Here is a 23,289-nt window from a genome sequence, read left to right on the forward strand (position 1 = left end):
AATACCAACAGTGTGCTTCTGTTCTAGACAGATTGCCCCACTCAGAGTGGTGAACAAGGTCAATGTTATTATTATGCCCTCAACAGAGCTGGGGCTGAGAGGAGTGGCTTACCCAAGACCACCTGTTGAGCTTATGGCAGTAGTGGGATCTGATCCTGCAGAGTGCTGATTCGCAACACAATACTTAACCACTATGCTACAGCAAAGTCTCAGTAGAATCATGTATGATCCTAGAAAAATTCAACTATTACTTACTAGCAATTCTTCCTCTTTATGTTCACTTGCCTGTATAAGACAGTCTACTTCAGTGGCCTTCAGTCTGTCTAGACATGAGACCCACCATTAATCATATGTGGTCGCATTTGACAGCTATTCATGTGACATGTAATCAATCTAGATCATGTAACAGGAAGAGGACAAGCCTAGGGTTGCCAATTCTGGATTGGAAAGTGCCTGGAGATTTGGGGGTGGAGTCCAGGGAGGGTAGAGTATGGGGAATTGAGGGAGCTCCGCAGGGATGTGATATCATACAATCCATCCTCCAAAGCTGCCATTTTTTCCAGGGGAACTGGTCTCTGGACTCTGGAAATCAACTGTAATTCCTGGAGGTTGGCAACTCTAAGCCAAGGCATGATTTTACTGGTGTCAAAAACTCAGGCAGCAGATCAAGAGAATTGTGGACAGGAAATACAATCTGAGCTCCAAGAGGGACACTATAGTGAACCAGCATAAGAAGGTGCAGACATACCATTCATCCCCTGCAAAAGCTCATCCTAGTCTTCTCTCTAGGTTCTGCCAGGTAGATCTCAATGACTTCACTACATGAGTCCAGAACTGCATGAGTTAAAGCAATCCATTACAGGTTCGTTGCCAGGAATGAAGTTCTATGACAAGCTCCAAGCCTATATTGAATTCTAAGTACAGCCCAATTCCCACCCCCCTAGCTGCCAGCCTATCCTAGGTTGCCACTTTCCATCCCCCAATAGCTACAGTGTAAAGCAAAAACCACAGTAAAGCAACGGAAGGAACGAAAGTGGAGAGGATGTTTTAGAAAGTTCAGAAGTTCCAAGGTTATGTATCCATGACAATGGATCTTCTTCTTGATTGAAAGTTGGAGACAGGTGGATAAGCTCATGAGCCCCCCCCCCACCGTCCTCTTCACACTTTCACAGGACAGAGACAGAGAAGACAGCCACAGCTCCTATCACCCGAGTTCTAACATAAGAGCACAATGTCCATTAGAGTCCAGTCCTTTTCCCAGGCTCTTCCCAGTCAGGTCATGGGCTGTCAAGCCCCTGAAGTATGGCAGGGGGTGCCAAGACCCTGACTCTCTACCTGGCAAAACGTGGCTATCCCACCAGTCATCTTAATATTCCACGGAGCTTGCAGCACAGAGTCCTCCTTGTGAAAGAAACTTTGAGAGCCACTCAAAACAGTGATGCCATCCCCCACCCTATTTTCTCCCACCGCTCCACTGAGCTCCTCTGAGGGAATGAGGAGCGCAGGCTGCCAAACCTATTCCAAAAAGCAAAATCCAATAGCAATTCTACAGGGGCTGCATAGGGGATTGGCCTCTGAGTCACAGCCTATGGACTGAAGACCACTGGCTTACACATACAGCAGAATTTTGGGTACTGCAGTTTAAGAAGGGTGTTGACATGGTGGACCATATCCAAAGAAGGGCTACAAGCATAACACCAGTATAAAATTGACTTGTCTGGGCTACAACATTTTGTACTAATGTGCTAACTTTCTACTTGCAGGATTTGGTTTAATTAGTGGAGCATTTAAAAATGCTCCACTCTTCCCCCCATCTCCCCCACCCCATATCTGAAGCAGTACAGTCTGTACTACCATTTCATGGTCTTCAGTCACATTCTGCTGCCTGTGTAGACCAGGCCTAGTACTGCTGTGCTGCAGTGCAGAAGAAGGAAAATTTTCATTTGAAAGTCTTTGAAGTGAATTTCTATATTGTAGCTCTAACAAATAGCCAACAGAAACCACAACAGCAATCGGCATTACAAAGCAGTTTAACAATTGTTCAGGCTTGTGCCACGCTCTGACCTGTCAACTGATACACATCCCATTGCTATACTGCTGTGCTGCTGATAGCTTTCTCCTGTACACCCTTCATATTCCTGCTCTATTGCAGCCCACTAGCTATTTGGCACTTGCTCTGTTTTGCAGTCCCAGGCAAGCAACCAAAACAGGAGTCCCTTCCTGACTGGCTGCCACACACAGCCAGTGCTCTGGGCTTTGCATGGTGGGTTCCAAGATATGTAGACATGTTCCAACCTACCCTTGTCTCAAAACAAGGTATTCTATTTCTAAACATTTTTAATGGAAAGCTGCCCAACATCGCAAAGATGTGTATCACACAGTTATACTTGTTAGGAAGTTGTGATTGGATGCAAACCCAGATTTTCAAACAGCTACGTTCTCCTTGAACATTATCACCATAGTCTATTGCATTTTTACCCCTCATTTTTTTGTACTTTATGCATTTTTATCCCTATTTATTTTCATCTTCCTGCATCCTCTCCTCCCTTATTTACTGTCCAGGCCTATGTGGAACTACATTTTCCAGAGTATCCTGAGGTGTGACACCTTGGGCACATCACAAAGAGCATCCAAAGGGAGACAGGATGACACGAGTGTGTGTGTGTAGGGAGAATCTCTGCCCATCCTATTGGCCCACACTAGATTCCTACTGAGCCCAGTCATGCCAGCAACAGTGATATTAGTGGCTCCAGTGCCCTACCCAGGGCTATCCATGGCCCATACATTAAATGTGTGTGTGGGGTAGGGTTTGGGGAGAAGAGCTGCAATGTCAGTTACATTATTACCTCCTCACCCCCTCTGCTTCCTGCTTGTCCCTCTGATCTCTATGGCCTATTTATTGTTGTTGTTGTTGTTTAGTTATAGTCTGTCTTTCTCACTGAGATCCAAGGTAGATTACATACTACAAGTGAATATAATATAATTAATAGCTAGGACAGTCACAGAGCGAAAACACAATGTCATCAACAATTAGGAAATTCAATGAAAAAAGATACAATAGGGTATGATAGCCACAAATTTGATTAAACTAGGCAGCAATGCATCATGATAACAAAGAGAAATGAATATTAACTTGGGTTGAGAACTCTAGGCTGAATAATGCCTGTAGATTTTGAGTTGGAGCCTGGGGGATGGGGGGCAGGGAGAGTTTGGGAAGGGGTGGGACCTCAGTAGCCTATACTGCCATAGAGATCTTTGATGAGTTGTAATCCTGGGAGATCTCTGGGCCCCACCTGGGGGTTGGCAACCCTAATATTAACTAATATTAAATAATATTAATATACACTGATAATTTTGTATCAATTGTAATTGCAATGACATTGATAAAAATGGCTCTTTATTATTTAATTAGTTAATGGATGAATGCAGATCCAAGAGAAGGGGCAAAACTGACTACAATATGTTATTGTTGGGGATACGGGGTTCAAGAAGCAATCCTTGGAATAATAGTTAGGGATGGAAACATTTTAGGTGGAAACATTCCACCTAAAAAAAGTTGCAGGCTCTCAGCTGTGGAGATGTTTATATAAACTCTCATAGAATGTTGGAGTTGTTTGCTCACTACAGAAAATTTACAGCATAGCTTTGTATCAAAAACCCAGCAGTGTACCCAGGGTGCAACTAATTTATAATCTTTGAACTGCAGGGTTATAGCTTGTGCTTGGCAATTCAGAGCACTTAGCATGGTTTCTTATATATTATATATGGTGGAGAGTGCCCTCAAGTCATAGCTGACTTATGGCGACCCCTGGCAGGGTTTTCATAGCCAGGGGATTATTATTTGCCAGAGACAGGCAATGGCAAACTACCTCTGCAACCCTGGTCTTCATTGGAGGTCTCCCATCCAATTACTAACCAAGACTGACCCTGCTTAGCTTCTGAGATCTGATGAGATCAGGCTCACCTGGACTAACCCGTTCAGGGCATATATTATATATATACATACACAAACAACATGTATTTTGTTTCAGGAATTGTATTAGCCAAGTATCATAAATCTCTCACCCCATGGGGTGTACTGGGTTGGGTTGGCAGCATGGGCTGCAGTGTAGGGTGGTGCTTTTTGCTGCATTTTACGTTTTAATGCTCTAATGTGATTTTTATGTGGTTTTGTTATATGATGTTATCCACTTTGAACTTGCCTGTGGGGGCAGCGGACTAAAAATGCAATAAATAAATAAGTAAAATAAATAAAAGCTGAGGAAGGTCATCTCCGACTGCCTTAAAAGCAATAAACAAACAAAGGGCCCCACCCTCCAACTTATCTGGGGCAGTAGAGGCTCCCAGATGGGCATCACAGACCCAGCCAATGGCTGGAGCAATTATGGCACGTCCATAACAGAAGCCTGACCCAAAAGCAAGTGAGGAAGGGCTAGACAGACCACAGCACAAGGTGGCTTGGCTGGGAAACTTCCCAGGCCAGCTACATCCTCCAGGCAGCACAGAAGGGAGTTGGGGCTGGGGCTCTGCTACTGAGCCAAGCTGAACAGCAATCCCATGGATGAGATCAGCAGTCTCCCACACCCCTTTTGGGCTGCCTTAGGCCAGAGAAGAGCCCCTCTAAGCTAGCAGGAGAGGGAGGGGCACAGGAAGGGAAGACCTGAACTCAACCATCTCTGTTGCCCACACCCAGCAGTACCCTGCTGCCTTTCATGGGGCTTTAAGTGAGCCCAGGGCTGCCCTGCCCACATGAAGGAGGCAGGATAGTCAAGGGGGGTGGGCCAGATCTCTACTGTGCAGTCAGAAGATAGGTGCGGATCATGAGACCCCCTCCTTCCCCATTGATTGAGGCTTTGTCTACAGCATACCACTAAAGGACACTGGAGGATTCAGCAGCTTTGGGCTCCATCCCTCAAAACTTGGAGCCTGACAGATGGTTTTCCCAAAAGAAGAATTGGCTTCTACCACCCTTTTCAGACAGGTAGCAATGTTGGCCTGCAGTAGAAGAGCAAGACTTGAGTCCAGTAGCATCTGAAAGGCAACAACAGGTTATAAGTCTTCAACAGTCAAAGTTTCCTTCAAAGAATGAAAGGAGCTTTGACTCTTTGAAAGCTTATATCTTGGAAATCTTATTGGCCTTTATGGTTCCATGGGACGCAGATTTCACTGTTCTGAAGCTCTTTTGTTCACCAAGCTTGTTGCTTTCTTAGGGCCTTATTTAACGCTCTACTGTTTAGGAGTCATTCCATCTCCCCTGGTGATTCTGGGAACTGCAGTTCAAGGAGGCAAATGGAGGGACTGGGAATCTTTAATAGAATTATCAGCATCCTCACAGAACTACAATTCCTAGCATCCTTTGGGGAAGCCATGATAATTAAATTGGTAGAAAGCCAAAATAAGTTTAGAGTGCAGATATGACATTAAAACATTCTGTTCTGTCCTTGCAAAACAACACCCTATTAGAAATTACACTTTGAGTGACATTTTGTAATCTAGAAAGTGTCCCCCTACTCCAAAAGACCCAACAGTTATAATAGCTTCATACATTGTGTGTGTGTGTGTGTGTGTGTGATTTTAAGATAAAGAACAAACTAATGTTCATTACACTGTTCAGCCTATTAAGAGCCACTGGAAGGGGGATATTGCAGATCAACTGGGATTATAAATAACAAGCCTTTTAAACTAAAACAGCCATTAAAAAGATACAGTGAGGGAACTAATAGGAAAAGTGTAAGATGTGCAGGAAAAAAAGGTGAATCCTGTGAATGCATACATACTTTAAAAGGCCTTCTCAGTGTTCAGCTGTTAAAATGTCATCAGGTTGTATCTTCAAGGTTTTCAAGAGCACCAGAAGGCCTTAATGTGACACTGGCGTCAGAGAAAACTGTACGTACTCATTTTAAGTTAAGGGGAAGAGTAAATTCCTCTTCAGGCTTTCCTTCCCTCTGCCTTTTATCAGGTGCTCCCAAGACACTCCTACCTCACGTCTCCACTTCCTTTCCTGAGGATAGTTCTCAGGAAAAGGTCCACACATTGCTAGTACCTTTGTACGATGAGGCTGTCTTCTACCATTCTCTTCTGCTGCCAGGGACCACTGGTTCCCACAAGCCTGTTGGCTCCTGCCCCTACCTCATCTCTCCCACCAAGGTCGCACCTGCTCTTGTACACACTGATAAGAAGTAGAGGGAAGTACCACAACTAGACCACATGCTGTTCATTTAATTTAATTTAAATTTAATTTATTGTATTTATATTCCGCCCTCCCCGCTTTCGCAGGCTCAGGGCGAATAGATGCACAAAGTCCAAGTTCAACACCCTGGCATTTCTACTTTGAAAAAAAGGGACGTCAAATAAAATGCCAGGAAAGCCATATTACCTGTTCCAGGACCATGAGGTTTTAATTCTTTCACCACTTAGTAAAAATGCATTATTCACTGCCACAGGATGTAGTGAGGGCTACTAGATTAGCTGGCTTTAAAAGAGGACTGGATAAATTCATAGACGACAGGTCCATCAATGGCTACTAGCCAAGAAGACAAAATGAAACTTGCATGTTCAGAGGCAATAACCCTTTGAATACCAGTGCTGAAGTCAACCATAGGAGGCCTTTGCCTCCGTAACCTGCTAACTACAAGAGTTGGCCAGCATGGGAAACATGATGCAGGATCACCCAGGAGGACTGCTCTTGTGTTCTTATGAGACTTTATGTAAAGACTTCTGCCCAAGACCTTGGTCAGTAGTACTGGGCTAGATGAATCAATGCTCTGGCTGAAAAGAAGGTAATTTGATGTATTTCCAGTGAGGAAAAACAGCCTCTTTGTTCAAGGTTTTGAAGCTACCCATAGCCCCATTCCTTTCCTCCAGCTATGGGCTGCCAAAGAACAGCCTTGGTTTTAAGCTGAGATCCCACTGCTTGATGTCCTCCAAGCTGAAGGAATGCAGCTGAGGGTTATCAGCAAAAATAAGGGGAAAGGCACAGTGCACACAACAGAGTCGCCTTGAAGGTATTCTGCATTCCACCCGGCTAGCCTTTATTTTGGAGAAGTTTTCTTACAGTGTTGCTTTTTTATAAAGTGTTTAGACATGAGAAGCAAAACTGCTACATGTGCGTGCCAGTTTCTGTAATGTGATTATGAAACATACAAGGGCTAGAACTGCACTCCCTGTCATAGGAACAGGAATCTGTAACTAAGAGCAGAACCACAAGTGACAAAAGGCACAGATTGGACACTTGTCTGCTTCCCTCAAGTTTTGATGCGAAATGTAGGCATCCTGGTCTCGCAGCTTGGCTCTCTGACTGCTGTCCAATGGACTTTTCAACTGTCACTTGTCCAACATTCCGCCAAGCTGCCTACATTTCCCATCAAAACTTGAGGGAAGCTGACAAGTGTCCAACCTGTGCCTTTTGTCACTTGTAGTTCTGCTCTATAATTCCATGGAAGAGGCTCAGCTGTGCTTTTAAAAGTATAACTCCGGGTCTCTCTAGACGAGCAGGTTTTTAAATAGTTGGGTTTGAGTTTCCGATCTGAAGATGGATGTTCCTGCATGGGACTGATGTTAAGAACTGAATATGTTCACTTGGTTTAGCAACCTCATGCATGCATATATCATACTAAACACAGCTTGTGTTTATTGTGCTTATGTGCTCCCCTTGTTCCTTCTACCCCCACTCCAAAAAGAAAGAAGGAAAGAAAGCAATCATGAGTCTTCCACCCACAATTGCCAGAGTGAGCCAATACCTGCCAGCTGTTTCAATCCATGCGGGAGGGGTTCCCTTCCTTCAGGATAGGTCTGGTCACAAAGTTTTTTAACAATTCCCTTTTAACGGCCAAATTTGACACGTTGTTTTGTAAAGAGTTCGGTCTGTGGTTCCCTGCAAGCAACACTCAGCAGTTGCAGGTAATGGCTGTTAAAAAATAAAGGAGAGCCTGTTTGGGCTCAGAAGGCCACCACCGAAGGAAGAAAGGCTCCTGCCTCCTCCCCAGCAAGCCGATTTCCTATGCTAACACAGAGCTGGAGAGAGAGTTATTTCCTTGTTGTTGCTGCTCCACATGCACAGAATCAGGTTGATCACTCACGGTGGCTCTTCCAGAATAGAGATATGCAAGGGAAGGCACAACGGCCAATCCTGTGATCACAGCCCTTTTTAGTGGTCATTCTTTTTCACTAGGAGAAAAAACTAGCTGAATCCAACCCAAGAGTTTTTGGTGACATGTAACAGTCAGTTTGTGCAGAAAAGATATTCCCATTCTTGGGATCAAGTATAGGAGGTCCTTATATTTTAATCAGTGAAATATTGGAGGACCCTGTGCTGGAGTGGATGAGATCTGTTTCTCATTCCTGGTGACCCCAGCCATTCAGTGTCAAGTTTAGTTCTATTTGCATAATTTTACCCCTTTATTTGCATAGCCTCCTCCTTGGGTTTTCAAGGTATGAGCTTTCAAGAGTCAAAGCTCTTTTTGTCAGATATGAAGAGTGGAAAAAGGAAGGAGTCTTTATAATCCAGGCAGAGGATGGGAAAGGTATTGTAAATTAGAGTATCAGAAAGCTAGCTATAATACATGTTGGACTTAGCTTAATAGAGCATGGATGCTAAGGGCAGAAAATTAGCACCTGTAAAGTGAGAAAAATCCTATGTCTTAATTCAACCCTGGGGAATCGATTGTTCCAAATTTGCAAATAAACTCAGTTTCAGCAATCTTGCATTGTTTTCCTTTGAGGTATCTGCGCTTGAGTACTGTTACTCTTAAGTCAGTGATGGAATGTCCCAGGAGATTAAAATGTTCTCCCTGAACATAATCATTGGGCCTAACAACATCAGCTATCCCATCTCAGGCTCATTCACTTCTTCATCTTCCAACATTATATATGCCATCAAATGTCAGCAATGCCCTTCAAGTCTCTATATTGGACAAACAGGTCAGCTGCTTTGCAAAAGAATGGACATAAATCTGATATAAAGAAAACACAGCATTCAAAAACCAGAGGGAGAACATTTTAATCTCCTGGGACATTCCAATGCTGACTTAAGACTCCTTTTCTCCAATCCTCATATCTGACAGGGCTACCCACCTGAAACTGGATTTTGTTTTGCTGAGCACACCAGCGTAACAGTGGGATGAAATGATGGGAAGGGGGCTGGATTATACAGAAAAAGATTTAGTGTTCATAAAGCTTTAATCACCTCCATTATACAACTGGTGTAGTTATCCTTCAGGTCATTCCTCCAATTGATTTCCGCCCCCCCCCACCTGAATCACCTGGATCCTTCTCATTTTCTAGAGTCTCTCTCTGTATACTTTTCTTCTATTAGCTTCTGCCGCTTAGTTAAAGGGAAAAAATATTTCACAGTTGTGTTACAGTCAGTAAATTTAAAGACAGCTGAGGCAGAAGCTTTTAAAACATTTTTGTAGGCATTTCAATTACAGATAAATGTTGGATAAGTCCCTGGTGGGTGGCACATAGCATACTAATTTTGAAACTTGTAACAGTGTATGGGAGATGTTTCCTTATTGAGTTTGCTGTTCATTCCTTTGCCCTCTTGCAAGCTCACTGCTTGTGTGCAAAATATGTTTACAGAAAAGAGTCTTACAGCGCACATCTGTAGCCATTTTATCACTGGGCTTGGGGGAGGGTGCGCACCAGAAGAGAGAGAGATTCTATTATTCCAGTTCAGCTGGAGGTTATATGGATGTGGAAACAGGTTTCTCTGTGTATTTTATTTATTTCATTTATATTGTACCATTGTTCAGTGAGCTATTCAGATGTGTCTGAACGAATTCAGACCTTTGCATGATTATGACTGTTTTTCACGCCATGAAATTTTCTCATTGCAGCTGCACAATCACTTGTCTACTCTGGCTTCTGATTGTTAAAATGGCACATAGTAAAACAGGGAAACCAGCCTATGATTTTTTAAAGTGAAACTGCTGTAGCTGATGAGGTGGACTCTGAAATCTCCATCCTCTTGCAAGAGAAAGTGACCTTGTAAAAGGCTAGGGAGATGTTGGAAGGCTTGCTGTGCCCTATGGAAGGCAAAAGCCTAAGCAGAAGTCAGGACAAAGAGAAAGAGGAGGACAAAGATGATACGGGTGCCCAGCAACCCCTCCCCACCAGCGCTATCAAAGGGCTCCCAGTAGCTGACCATTGCCTGAGATGCAGAGCAGGAGAGGCAGCAGGCAAGGACTCTGAATCTCTGTCTCTGTTAAACATTCTTTAAAAAAAATGGTTATGCAGTTTACTAACATGCTGGGCTTCAGAAGCCATGCAGAACAAGCTGTTACATAGTAAAGAGATGTAAAACGGAACGGACCATCTAGAGCTGGTGTAAGTAAGTGGATATGAGAGTGAAGCTCAAATCTTCTCTCTGCTATGAAACCACCAGGTCACCTGAGGCAAGCTACAATCTTCCAGCTGTAACCTCTAGGGATAATAGTGTTGCTGGGTTATTGTATGGGTTACAGCAAAGTATCCTATGTGCAGCATTCTGAATGCCTACAAATGCTATGTACTTGGACAAAGGTGGCTGGGCCCATCAGTGTCCATTTTGATGGGGATATACTCCTGAAAATTTATTTGTTATATGTGATATTTTTCCATACCACATTTCCGCCATTGCATTCAAACCTCTCCAAAATACCTGCCTACAATATAATACACACAAGAAAAATGGGACAGGAAGGGAAGAAGAAAACAAGCAAATCCAGCTATTAGTTCATAGATAACTGACATCTAAACCATAACAGAAGACATAGTTCTGAGAGGGGACGAACCAAATGGCAGTTTGTGCCAGGTGGGTTGATGGAGGAGGCTTGCTAACAGAGCAATTCTAAGCCATTACACCCTTGCACTGAAGTCAATGGGATTAGATGGCTGTAACTGTTTTTAAGATTGCACTGTTAGCCATCAATTTGTACAGGTTGGGCTATAGCTTATACTAGTAACAAAGCCCATTGTGGGAAAAATACAATGGGCTCTAGAAAGGGGAGAGTGGGCAGGCAGGCATTGCTGCCTCCTCTGTGACTGATCCTGGCCAGGTGAAGGCGGGGGGCAGACATTGCCACCTGCTCCACTTCTGATCCCAGATGGGTGAAGGGTGTATGTGTGACCATTGCTACCTGCTCCGTTCCTGACCCCAGCTGGGTGAAGGTGGTGGGCAGGTATCGCCCCTTGCTCTGCGCCTGATCCCAGCTGGGTGAGTGTGCGGGACAGGCATCGCAACCTTCTCTGGGTCTAATCCCAGCTGGGTGAAGGTGGGGGTTGGGCATTGCCACCTGCTCTGCTCCTGATCCCAGCTGGGTGAAGGTGGTGGGCGGGCATCACCCCTTGCTCTGTGCCTGATCCCAGCTGGGTGAAGGTGAGGGCAGGCATTGCCACCTGCTTCACACCTGATCCGAGCTGGATGAAGGTGGGGGCGGGCATTGCTGCTTGCTCCGTGCCTGATCCCAGCCTGAGTTTCCCTCCATGTCAGTGCCCTCTGGAGGTGCACCAAGGTAGGAAGTGAGTTGTCTGGAACATGGTTAGTCCTTTATACAGTAGGATTATTTGCAATCTCTTATCTAATGTATAAGATACATCTGATACAAAAATAGCTAAAACAAAAACATATCTGATAGAACAGCTATGGCAGCTAAAAAATAATCACACAAAAGTACTGAACAAGACTATTGTTGGTTGTATAGAAGAATCTGTGGCCTAGTTGAATGCTATTGTGAAATCCTGTTGTTAATCTTCCCCGCCATTGGCAAGTGGTGTTGTCCTTCTGTTGTTATAACGACTTGTGGCTAAACACAATAAAGGGACTTGAAGTATTATTTGTATTACCTCTCATAGTTGTTGAAGGACGGGCTTGGGCCACTGTGGTTTTTCTTATCTCAGCATGACAAGTCACATTTGCCAGAATTTATACTACTACACAATAATGATTAAGCAGGGGCGGGCCACTGAGAGCCAATTCCAACCCCCAAAGCTTCTCATCTACCCTTCAGGATGAGCCCTGAGATCCAAAATCCCCCTCACACATATGTGTTAAGGTCCACAGCTACGTTCTCCAAAGATGTGAAACAGGCAAATAGCTTTTTAAATCTCCTCTTCTGTATTATAAACAGAAAAAAAGGAAAGAAAAGCCTTTAGGAATCCTCACCTTCATTGAATAGCTGAGGAACACAACCATGTTTGAGGGGGAGGGGCTATCACAAGCCAAGTCTTTGGGAAATGGCAGCAGCAGTTCGGATTTCTGAAGGAAGAGTTCTGTCCCATTGTCTTTTACTGTGAACTCTGGAGAAAAAGGAGTCTTTTGCTCATAGTCATGTGGGAGTGGAGTTAAACTGTGGTGTAGAGGTTAGTGTGTTGGACTAGGACCTGGGACACCCAGGTTTGAACCTGTGCTCTGCCGTGGAAACTTGCTGGGTGACCTTGGACCATTCACACTTTTTCATCCTAACCTACCTCACAGGATCGTTGTGAGAATGATATGGAGGAGAGGAGAACGATGTAAGCTGTTTTGGTTCCCCATTGGGGAGAAAAGGTGGTGGATGAATGCATGAATTAATTAATTAATCTGCTCCTCCTTGCAAAACAGCATTGTGCCTCAGTTCTTGGTGCTTCCTTTGTAGGAATGTCACACTTTCATAATTTATAACTGAAGATTCATGTACTTTTACCAGAGATTTTGTCCATAAGAGGAAATCTTACTATGGACAAGGCATGTCAGTATTTTCTTACAGGAAGCAAAAACTTAAACGACAATAGCACACTTCACATGAATGACAAATCGTAGGTGATGCTTGCATTGCTTTGATGGGCTGGACACCTTCCTTCTATGTGTTGCAGTCTACAATGCTATCTATGCTAGACATGGAAACATGCAGGTAGAAGTCAGAGTACAAATTTGTATGAAAGCAAAATGAAGGGTGTAGCTCAGCTTGCCAGGCAGGTGTAGAAAGCTGCAGGTTTGGGGAGGGATCAGCAGAGGGAGTGGCAGAGCTGTACATACTCCCTTCTCTCAGGGTATGCTGCTGGGCACATAATTCTGCCCTCTTCATTTCTCCTGAGTACAAGTTGCTTTGACTCCCAGAACACAGCCAAACAGATGCTGAATAGCAGGAAGAGACATAACAGGCTCCTATTGAGCCCTGTTCCGATCCCTGCATGTAGAGGCTACATGTGGCTCTATCATGCTTAAAATGTTCTAAGGAAATGAAAAGATTGAAATGGCTAGATAATCTGAGTCTGTTTTTTTCCTAGCAGCCTTTACATGTTGCGCAACCTGAAAGAACAGGCAAAGCATGTCCCACAAATCTCTGGATGTTCTATTTGCTTTGTTCTATGGGTGCAGTGAATGTCTGTTCATCATTTTTCAAATTAAAAGGCGGCAACCCCATCCCTCTACAGTGTGCATGTGCAATTTATTTCCTCTCAAATCTGAATTAGAGAAAGAAGCGGCAATAGCATGCACCGTACCAGCTGCTGTTTCTCAATCTCAAAATATGAGTTTGAGGGAAATAATTCATGCACTGTCAAAATGGTTCTCATTCTTGAATCCTGCTCCCTTCTCCATATTAAGACATTCCTGAATCCTGCTCCCCTCCCCATATTAAGGCAACAATATTAGTAGTTTTTTAATGAAATAAATCAATCAATCCCACTCTTCACCCCTGAGAATGGAAGCTGTGGGTTCTGTTTGCAGAGACATTTTCTATCTGTTTTAATAACTTGTTGTTCCTTCTTGCCATTTGTCTTGAGACCATTTGTTTCAAGGAACTGCCATAAAGTACATTGTGTCCTCATTCATTCCCTTACCCGTTGAACACATGAACTTGAGAAACTCTATGCTTGAGGTCTCTGATAAAGTCAACATATTGCAGATTAGGAATGGTGCTACTTCCCAGGACTTGTTTGACTTTACACAAACACAATGAACGGGAGGTCATCTCATCTTTATAATTGTTTTGCTGATGTGTAATTGACTTAGGGAATTCTGAACCTCAAGTTATAGTAACAGTTACTGGCATAGATTACTTTAAAAGAAAAACAGACAACTTCATGGAAGTTTTCCATAAGTAGCTGTTAGCCAATATCACTCCAAGTTCCAAGACAATTTGAATATCAGCTGCTGGGCAGCAAATAATGGGGAGTGACTGTTGCCATCTTGCTTTGTCTGTGTGCTTCCAGAAGCATTAGAAACTAGATGCTGGCCTCAATTAATCAAGGAAGGCTCTTCTGAAGATTTTATGTTCTAAACAAAGATACCAAAGGCCAAATTGCAAACTTGAATTATATCACAACTTTTTTTGCGCTGACAGACCTGAAATAAAGAAAGTAGTGAACAGAGATGCTGCAAAACCAGCCTGCTGCTCTCTATGAAGTAAAGGGAAAAAAAGAAAGGGGTGGGGAGAGGACCTTCAACCCAAAAAGAACAAAGGGCCAAGCTACACATGACGAATGACACTTGAACGGCAAGTGTATTTCTCCCTGTTCACTTGCCCTCCACTGAATTCACTTGCCATTCAAGTGTCATTCGTCACTTGTAGCTTGGCCCTCAGTGACCAGATTGTAGCTATACACACCATTATTGATATGATTTATCCTAACCTGGCTTATAGAGAACTTAGATGTCTGGACTATTGAAAAATTATCACCGAGACTAATGTGTCTTTGGTAGTCCAGTTCTATTTGAAGAGGGAAGTGGGATCCTCTCACTCTGTGAGTATCTATATATATATTGTGTATATTTGGTGCTTGGTCACACATTCCATAATATGTGTATAAAACAAATAAAAACCACCGAGGAAGACCTCAAAACCGGAACACTTTTGCTTACATATGTATAATGATGATTGTAACAGTACCTGTTCATTATCAAGATGCCTGTAAATGTATGACATCCCAGGTCCTCTGGTCAGTGTGGGGGATCCCCACTCCCAGCCCCTGCCCACACTGCCTCTTACCTGGCCAGTGGAGAAGGAGTGCAGGGAATGGGAGCCTTTGTTGTCATGCCAGGAATGACATCATTCACAGCGCAAAAACGAAGGCTCCAGAGGGCAAGTGCACTTCATGCATGCACATGGTAAATTTCCTCTGTGCACTCCCTCCCCAACCTCATACAGTTTTAATTCTTGGAATTTTATTAAGGATTTTGGTACTTTTTTGATACAGTATGTATACGGGTTTTTTTCCAGCTCTCTCTCTATGTAGTGTCCCTGTTTTATTTTATTATTTATTATTTTGATTTTTATTATCAAATAAAAATGATGATTATTTGATTATTGAATGAGACCCCTGATTATACTGTATCAGCCAATCCCAGGATTCCATCTCTTTATCACTCAGCAGTATGAAGAAGAAATGAAACCTTGGGTGGGCCACGCAGGTGAAGATGTGGTACTGTTCCAACATTAACAAGCACTAAGGAGTAGACTTCGTTTGCAGGTGTTCTCATTAAGTTCTATGGGGGAGAAAGAAATGGCTTACAACAGGCAAGCAACTCCCCCCCCCCCCCGGAACTTGCTCCCACAGGAGCAGGTTCAGTCCCACAATCTAAAAATGCTCCTAAGCATTCTCCCACTGAAGCGAATGACTGTCATGGATTCCTAGGAGGGAAAGATCATTGGTGTTCTTGGGGCCAGAGTTTGCAGTGGACAAAAAAAAAAACCCTTTGCAGGGTTTTTTTGCAAAAAAAAAAAACCCTTTGCAGGGTTTTTTTTGCAACCATTTGCAAAAATGGTTGACCAAACTTGCTTGTAATGACAGGAACAAAAAGAAATGAAAAAGGACACATCTATCCCTGCTATAATGTCCCTGAAACAAACAAACAAACAAACAAACAAACAAACAAACAAACAAACAAACAAACAAACAAACAAACAAACAAACAAACAAACAAACAAACAAACAAACAAACATTCTCTATCCTCAATCCACTTCCCATAAAAATGAGCATTTTATTAGTGCATTAAAAATGTCAAGTCTTTTTCATACAGTGCCTTTAGCACTGCTACTTTGCAGTTGTTTGGGTGCTGTCTGTAATTAGTACTAAAGTGTCATTGAAGAGACACTGAATACCCTATAGTGCAAATCTTTTGGGAAGTGGGTGGCACAACTTCCTGTTTCAAGTGATAGCTGGAATGCTTGCCTATAAGTAGATCTATTTGCATGTAATCATCCAAGTTTGCTCCAGCCTGCTGTTTTGAAACAGTACTTACCTGCAAGTATGTTTATTGACAAAAATGTTCTACATTTAAGAACTACACACATTTGCAAAGTGTTCTAAAAACATTAGGAATATCTTGGCACAATCATGGAGGGTAAAGAGCAATAAAAGAAGGAAAGTATGTGTTGCTGAGCCAGATGAAAAGGATGGAATGAAAACTCTCATAAGTGTTTCCGGATGATCCTTAGATCTTGCAGTGCATGGTGCACTTTAAGGGTTTGCCATCAAGATGGTGAATTTTTAAGAACTGTTCCTCTGAGGTAAAACTGAACAAGCAAATCAGTTGATGAAGGTCATCAGTTTAAACTCCTAGTTTAGATTTACCACCATCTTTTTCTAGACATAATAGTTGCTGTATCGGAAGCACCAACAATCCCCTGCAAACTGGACTGCTTGTGAAAGTCATAGGAATATTCCCCCCACCCCCCAAAACCCCCAAGGGCAAGGAACTCTAGTAACCTACTGCCATCACTTTTCACTCCTATAAAGAAAACAATGCTTTGAGCCAGTCAACCTGTGTGAACTTGGAAGGGGGAAGGGACACTCCCAGTTTTGTTCCATCAGTAATCAAGGGGATGGGTTCTGTACTTTGGATATACAGGCATAACGCATTAAGTATATGCATGGGTGAGCACTTTGCCTCCTAGTTCAAGAAAAATATGATTCCAGTAGGCTTGTGGAGGCTTTATACCTTTAGTCTAATTCCCTACATAGTTATCTCTTGCATGTAGGCAGTGCTGATGAGAGGGGGAGACTAGGGGTACAAAATTATGAGGTCTTGAAAGTCCAGGGAGCCTGGTAAGTTGCCACTGAAAGATAGTAGCAGCAGCCCTATTTTAATCAAGCATGACAGTGTTCTTCTGAATGTGAGGAGGATCTAGTGGTAGTTCAGAGAAACCCTCCATGTAGGAAATTTCATTATTATTCATTACCTCTTTATCCTATCTGAGAAGCTCAGTTGGGTATATACAATCTTTGTCCTAAGAAGTTTAAGTACACAAGTTTAGTTGCCACTAAACTTGTCAATTTAATTGAAAATTCACTTGGTTCAAAATGCAACCGCAAGGATGCTAACAAGTACTGATTCCAGGCAACATACCTTGTGCTTGTCCTGTTAAGTGAGCGAGATGACCTCAAGAGACAGGGCCTTTACGGTCATAGTACTTTGTTTTGTGTTAGATGTTATTGCAGCTATTTTATACTATTTTATTGCTGCTTTTATTGTATTGTGCTTTTTATCTTAATAAAACCTCAGGCACATACAGAGAGACTGATACTGTATTTACTAGAGATGGGTATGAACCGGGGAAAAAAATGAGCCGTGCAGTTCATGGTTCGTCGCATTTCACGAACCACGAACTTTTATGAATTTACCCCGGTTCCTGAACTGGTTCATTTGGTTCAAGAAAACATCACTTCTGGGGCAGCAGAAGGTCACTTCTGGGGCTACAGAAAGCCCATCCCCCTGTTGCCTAGGAAACTGATTGATCGTGCCGGGCTGTCTGCAGTGATGAACCAAAAAAATGAACCAAATGAACCAGCCTAAAAGGTTGTGGCGGTACATCAGAAATGGGCTCTGACGAAGCCCACCTCTAGTATTTACTCAAAAGGAAGATAATCCTGAATGTATTATGCCTCCCTCAAATGTTAAACACAAAAAATTTTTAATTATTGTACAAAACTGTAATGTGTATGCAAATTTAGATAATGCCCTCTTTTTTATGGCAGACTTGGGGGGAAGAAAACTAGTCTTTTTTGAGTAAATGTAGTATATTTACAATTGATGGTTGTAACAACCATCGTTCTCCGGCCGTGAAAGCCTTCGACAATATATTTACAATTAATAAACAAATAAATACATTACAGGATTTTAGGAACATATACCAATCCTTACAATATTAAGCTCATTCCCCACACAACTTTTCCCAGATGACCAGGTGCTTCCTTACATGTTAATGTATATATTTTACCTTAAATAATTAAAAATCCATTGTCAAATTGAATTTTAAAAAGAAAAGCAGATCAAGAATGATGCTCATTTACAGTTTAGGCCATCCAGTTAACTTCATTTCTTGGCAACTCGTTCCTTAAAACTCTAACAATTTTTTTCACTGTCTATCTTCATACCAAGTCACTGCACTGAACTGGTTTGATTTATACTGTTTTCTTTGCATATATTCTGGCCACATCACCACTGTCTGTCCACTATAGAAATCCTTGGTGTTTAAAGGCTTAAGAGATTTACAACAGGCTGGAGAATAAGCTATTGAAAGTCCAATTTACCCTTTCTCTGCACCTAAACACTGTGACCCAGTTACTCTCAGTTTATCACTGGGACTCCACCAGCCTCAAATTCTGTTCTAGACTTGAGAGGCTTTATGTTTGATTTCATTGGCTGTGAGTTTGTTGTTAGGCAACAACTGCAAGGCAAACTGCTTCCTACTCTAAAGAAACCCAAGACCCTCACCCAGTCATCATGGGTGTGACCTGGCTTTTGACAGTGCCCACAGTTCCTTAGACCAAGGATCTGTACTTCCTGTTACAATATCCAATGAAGTACTTTGCTAAGTATTCTTTTACATAGATTCTCCATCTATTAAGAGTTGATTAATGGCCATTCTTTATCTCTCTCCCACTGCCATCTGCCTTTCTTCCAATTTTGGATTGTTGAGTGATTAGTTTCACATAGGAACAGATGAGACAAACAGATGAGATGAACAAATGTTACAAATAGAATTGCCACCAAAATGTAGCCTAAAGAGAAATTGGAAGAAAATTTGGGGGTTCCTCCAGAGCAAAATATATATGAGATTTTGAAGGGAGGCCAAAAGAGTGTCTGTAAATGCTCACAAAATTTCCCCCTGGAGGTTCTTCTGACCATTGCTAATATGTATCCAAACTCTGACTAAAGCAAAATCTTTTTGAAGTGAATTTGTGGGTTCTTCCTCAGGCAGAACATCTGAGGATTAGCAAGGGGAGCAATAAAAATTCTGATAAAATGAGAAATTTCTCACATCCCTAATTAGAAAAGAACAAGGGAATTAAATACTGTGCTATCTGTGAGGTTTATAATCAGGAAGAGTGACATTTAAAACAAGATTAAAGTTTATGGGTACACAACTAAAATAAAGCCTCATAATTATAAATCTATTAAAAAAGGAGAAGCAAGAAAAATGTGGGTAGTAAAAAGGATATAACAGCAAAAAGAAAATGGAAAATGCTGGTATGATTCTTGTATTAAAAATATTCAAGCAACTGGTTTGTTACCATCCCCATGTGAGCACTAGCAAAAAGGAAAACTTTTAGATGTTTATAACCTCATGTGTACTATGGATACATATAGTAAGAACTCTTTAACATTCCTACTCCTACATGTAACAAACCTTTGGAGATGCTTGTTGGTGGAACTCATAGGGAAGGTATATAACATTTGAGAAGGGAAAAAGAGACCAGTATGGCTATACGTTTGCAAAGTTCTACCTCAGATGGTAAGGCATGGAATAGCGGAGGTAATTTTGGCCCAACTGCATGATACACTTCTACCATGTTTGTCCTCAGGTCCTGTCAAGAAGAAACGTGCTGGCAATTCAAGATTGCAAATTAGATTCTCAGACACAAGTGAGGCAGTTTGGATTGGGACTGCAGCATGCAGGAGGAGGGGCCTTAAGCCTTCCTCTCTGTGCTGTTTTCCCAGCTTCCCCCCCACCCCCCCCGCCCCGGGAGCTGCTATTTGCCATACTGGGGAAACGTACTGGCCCCATCAGTATCTGTACATTTTCCCAATGAGATAAATAACAGCCCCTGGAACTGTTTCAGGACAGGAAAGTGACATGGAGGAGAGGGATGATTAAGCCCCCTCTCCCTGCACGCCACAGCCCTGATCCAAAAAGACCTTCATGCATCTGAGAACCTAAGTTTAAATTGGGAACCCCCAGAGTATGTTTGCTTGACAGGACTGGGGATAGAACCAGGAATATATCTGGAGACAGTGTAGCATATAGTTAGACCCATTCGTGACAGTAATGATAAATGTGTACTAACACTTTAGACTGTACTAACAGTTTGCCTACTTGCCTGCCAGTTGCTGGCGACCAGCAGGAGGTTTCAAGCCACCCAATGATTGCCTGCCACTGGAAGGCACCCCAAGTAGATGTGTGTTTTCTGTGCTACCAGCAGATGCAATGATTGTATTAGAAGTGTGTGCAAGTGAGGAAGATCATCCCAGTAAGTACTGGGTCCCCCCCTCCTGCTGGAGGGTAGAAGGACCTGGCAATCCTAGTAACACTTCAAACTGCAGGTGGGGACTCTCAAGTCTGAATTGTCCTCCATAAAAAAGAATATTTTCACGTAGAAAATGGGGTGTTAAGTGAAAAGGTCAGAGAAAGGGTTCAGGCACAACCTTCTCCCGGTCATGCTTTCTTCACAGAATAAATATTTTTGGTGTGGTGAAGCACTCTGTCATGTGATTCCCAACCTGAAACTTGAAGCTCGGAGAGAAGTTTCCCTTGACAGCGGGAACTAGGCCTTTGTAGACCGATAGCTATTGGCACTAGTCGAATTAAATCATGAACAATTGGGACAGCTCAACATAAAAATAAATATCTGTAGAAGCTGTTCAATCTATGTTAAAGTTCAAGAGAATTTGGGGTGGGGGACATATGATAATTTGAGTTCTGTCATTTTGTTTTGTCTTCATTCTGCAACAGCATGTTCTACTGCAGTCTGAAGTTGAATTCTCAAGTTCTGAAGGATTCAGCTTGGAGACAGTTAATAGTTTTCCAGAGACCTGAAAGGCTTCATTTTTCACATTCATTCTGCTACCCTTATTTGCAGGTTTTGCAGGGTTGGTAGTGTTTTTAAAAAACTTACAACATCTGTTTCACTGGAGGGAACAGTAGGACAAGAGAAATGAGTCTGTGAAAACCAGGAAATGATTCCTCTACAGGCTGAACTAAAATACGGCAGTCGGATTTTCTGGGGCTTTTTCCATTGTCAATAGCACCTGCAGGGGAAGGGGAATGCAAATCAGATCAAGGCCTTAGTACTAGGGGACAGCTTTTTAAACATTTTCCCTGCCTCATTTTCCTGATTGAAACCACCCCAGAAAACTTCTGTTTTCCCCTTGGGGAAAACTTATAGGTATGATTTCTCCCACAGAGCAAAAAGCAGTGGAGAGGGGGCAATTTAAATCAAGAAAGTTAAAAAACCTCACCCAGTGCCGTGACCCCAGTATGATTCCTCTTGACCCACAGCTGCTACTAAAACTTTTTTTAAAATGTAGAAGACCCAGTCATGAATCTCTCATCATGTCTGCTCTGCCCCTACCTTGTCATCCTTGATTTCCTGGGAAGAAAAAGTGTATCTCCAGCCTTACCACCCCCCCTCCCCGCAAATGGTAATTTTGTGAGATTACTTCTGATCATTGACACAGTTGTATTATGGCAGGCTCCTGTGGTCAAAAGTACTCGTCTCTTTTTTTATCTTGTATTATTTGACATGCTGTTGTTTTGTTGCACATCATCTTGGCAGCTAGTCTCGCTAAAAAGACCCTAAGAAACCCATCTGTATAAAATTACATTAACCTGGGGGAATATGATCCTTATTCTTCACTAATGTGGATGATGATTTTTCTTTCTAGGGCAAGTAGATAGTGTTTACTCCTAGAATATATTCATGAATCCAGTGCCAACTGTTGGAATCTTATTAGCCATGGCCATCCAACATACCTTCAGAAGCCACAGTAAGAAGGGGAAATTTGTTTTCAAAGGTGGGAATATTGATTATCTTATTTCACTATTTTTACAGTTAATTATTAGTTGATATTCTTTCAGTTACAGAACTACAAAACGTCTGTTAAAGAACACTGGTTGTGAGAAAAAGTATGAATGTTAAGAAATTGTCTTTTAGTTGAGAAACACAACAGTGTGCTCTATTTTTCATTTGTTGCTCTTCTAATGTTTCACTCTATAAGGATTCTTTGCTTTAAAGAAAAAAAAACCCTTTTGTATGGGACTTCCTTTCCCTCCCCATTTTGGGAAATTCCACAAAGTATTGCGTGATCATACATGCGGACATCACCTACTTGCTGAGAAACATTTTGCTCCAGCAAAGAATGTTTAATAAATGTTAGATAAAAATGTTCCCAGGCTCTTTGATGCCGAGGTGTGCTTTTTTTTTAAAAGGAGGGTAGCTTAGAATATTTAATTTTGTTGCATTAGAGCAAGAGCTTTAAGGAGAAAACGCTAGGCATTTATTACCATAAATTATTTTAGAAATACCAGCTGCCAAGTGAAACTTACTTTAAAACTTTGTCAAGCATAGCTTATCTTTTCTTAAAAATTGTAAAACATCTTAAGGGAGAGATTAATTGGTCCAGAATCACAGTTGTCCTGGTGAAACCAACAACACCCCCAGAGCTCTTCCAAGAGTGGTCAGCCTGACTTGCCAAGTGATGAGCTGATCCCAAAAGACAAAAACAAGAACAGCAACATAATTTGGCAGAGCTTTTATCAGTTTTTCTTTTTCTTACTCACAGTTCGGTGGAGTTCTTGGGGATGTCCCGCGGCACATAGGTCACCTTGCTTTCCTGGCAGATGAATGCAGCCCGGTCTGAGCACCAGCAGATGGGATGCTGGCAACCTGAGCAAACCTCCAGGAGAAGCAGCAGGCTGAAGCAAAACAGAGGCATGGCTGTCTACATGGTCTTCTTCCTCAGTCACAGAAAGAAAACCTCCTACTGTATTGGGATGGACTTCCCACTATCACTCCCTTCACTGAAGACCCGCCTTGAAGGGCAGTGGTGAGTCACGTGATAACTAGGGAAAGATTTTGCAGGATGGCCTGCTCTCCATATGAGTGGTGAGGAGGGTGTAGTGATGATGATGATACCTATGTTGAAGAGTTAATTACCATATGGAGAGCTGCTTGGAGGTCCCTTAAATCTGCTGGGAGAACTTTTTCCTAATCCTGGTTTTATGGAGAACTAGCTATGGATAGAACTCAATTCACTGTGTATGCTTTCATGCTGACTTTCAGACTGCATTCTTGGATTTGATTTTGGATTTCAGCTCGCTTTCTCT

General features: G+C 42.4%; 1 protein-coding gene across 1 annotated transcript in view; it reads right to left on the reverse strand.

Moving 5' to 3' along the window:
• The window catches only part of FSHR (follicle stimulating hormone receptor), a 156,170-nt gene extending 133,272 nt beyond the window's left edge, over positions 1–22,898 (reverse strand). Inside the window, exon 1 of the mRNA XM_054982763.1 lies at positions 22,744–22,898. Within this exon, the coding sequence (XP_054838738.1) occupies positions 22,744–22,898 (155 nt within the window). The remainder of the gene's footprint in view (positions 1–22,743) is intronic.
• Positions 22,899–23,289: the final 391 nt, after the last annotated feature.

This window comes from Eublepharis macularius, chromosome 1 (genome assembly GCF_028583425.1).
Source record: "Eublepharis macularius isolate TG4126 chromosome 1, MPM_Emac_v1.0, whole genome shotgun sequence".
In the NCBI taxonomy this organism is placed as follows: domain Eukaryota; kingdom Metazoa; phylum Chordata; class Lepidosauria; order Squamata; family Eublepharidae; genus Eublepharis; species Eublepharis macularius.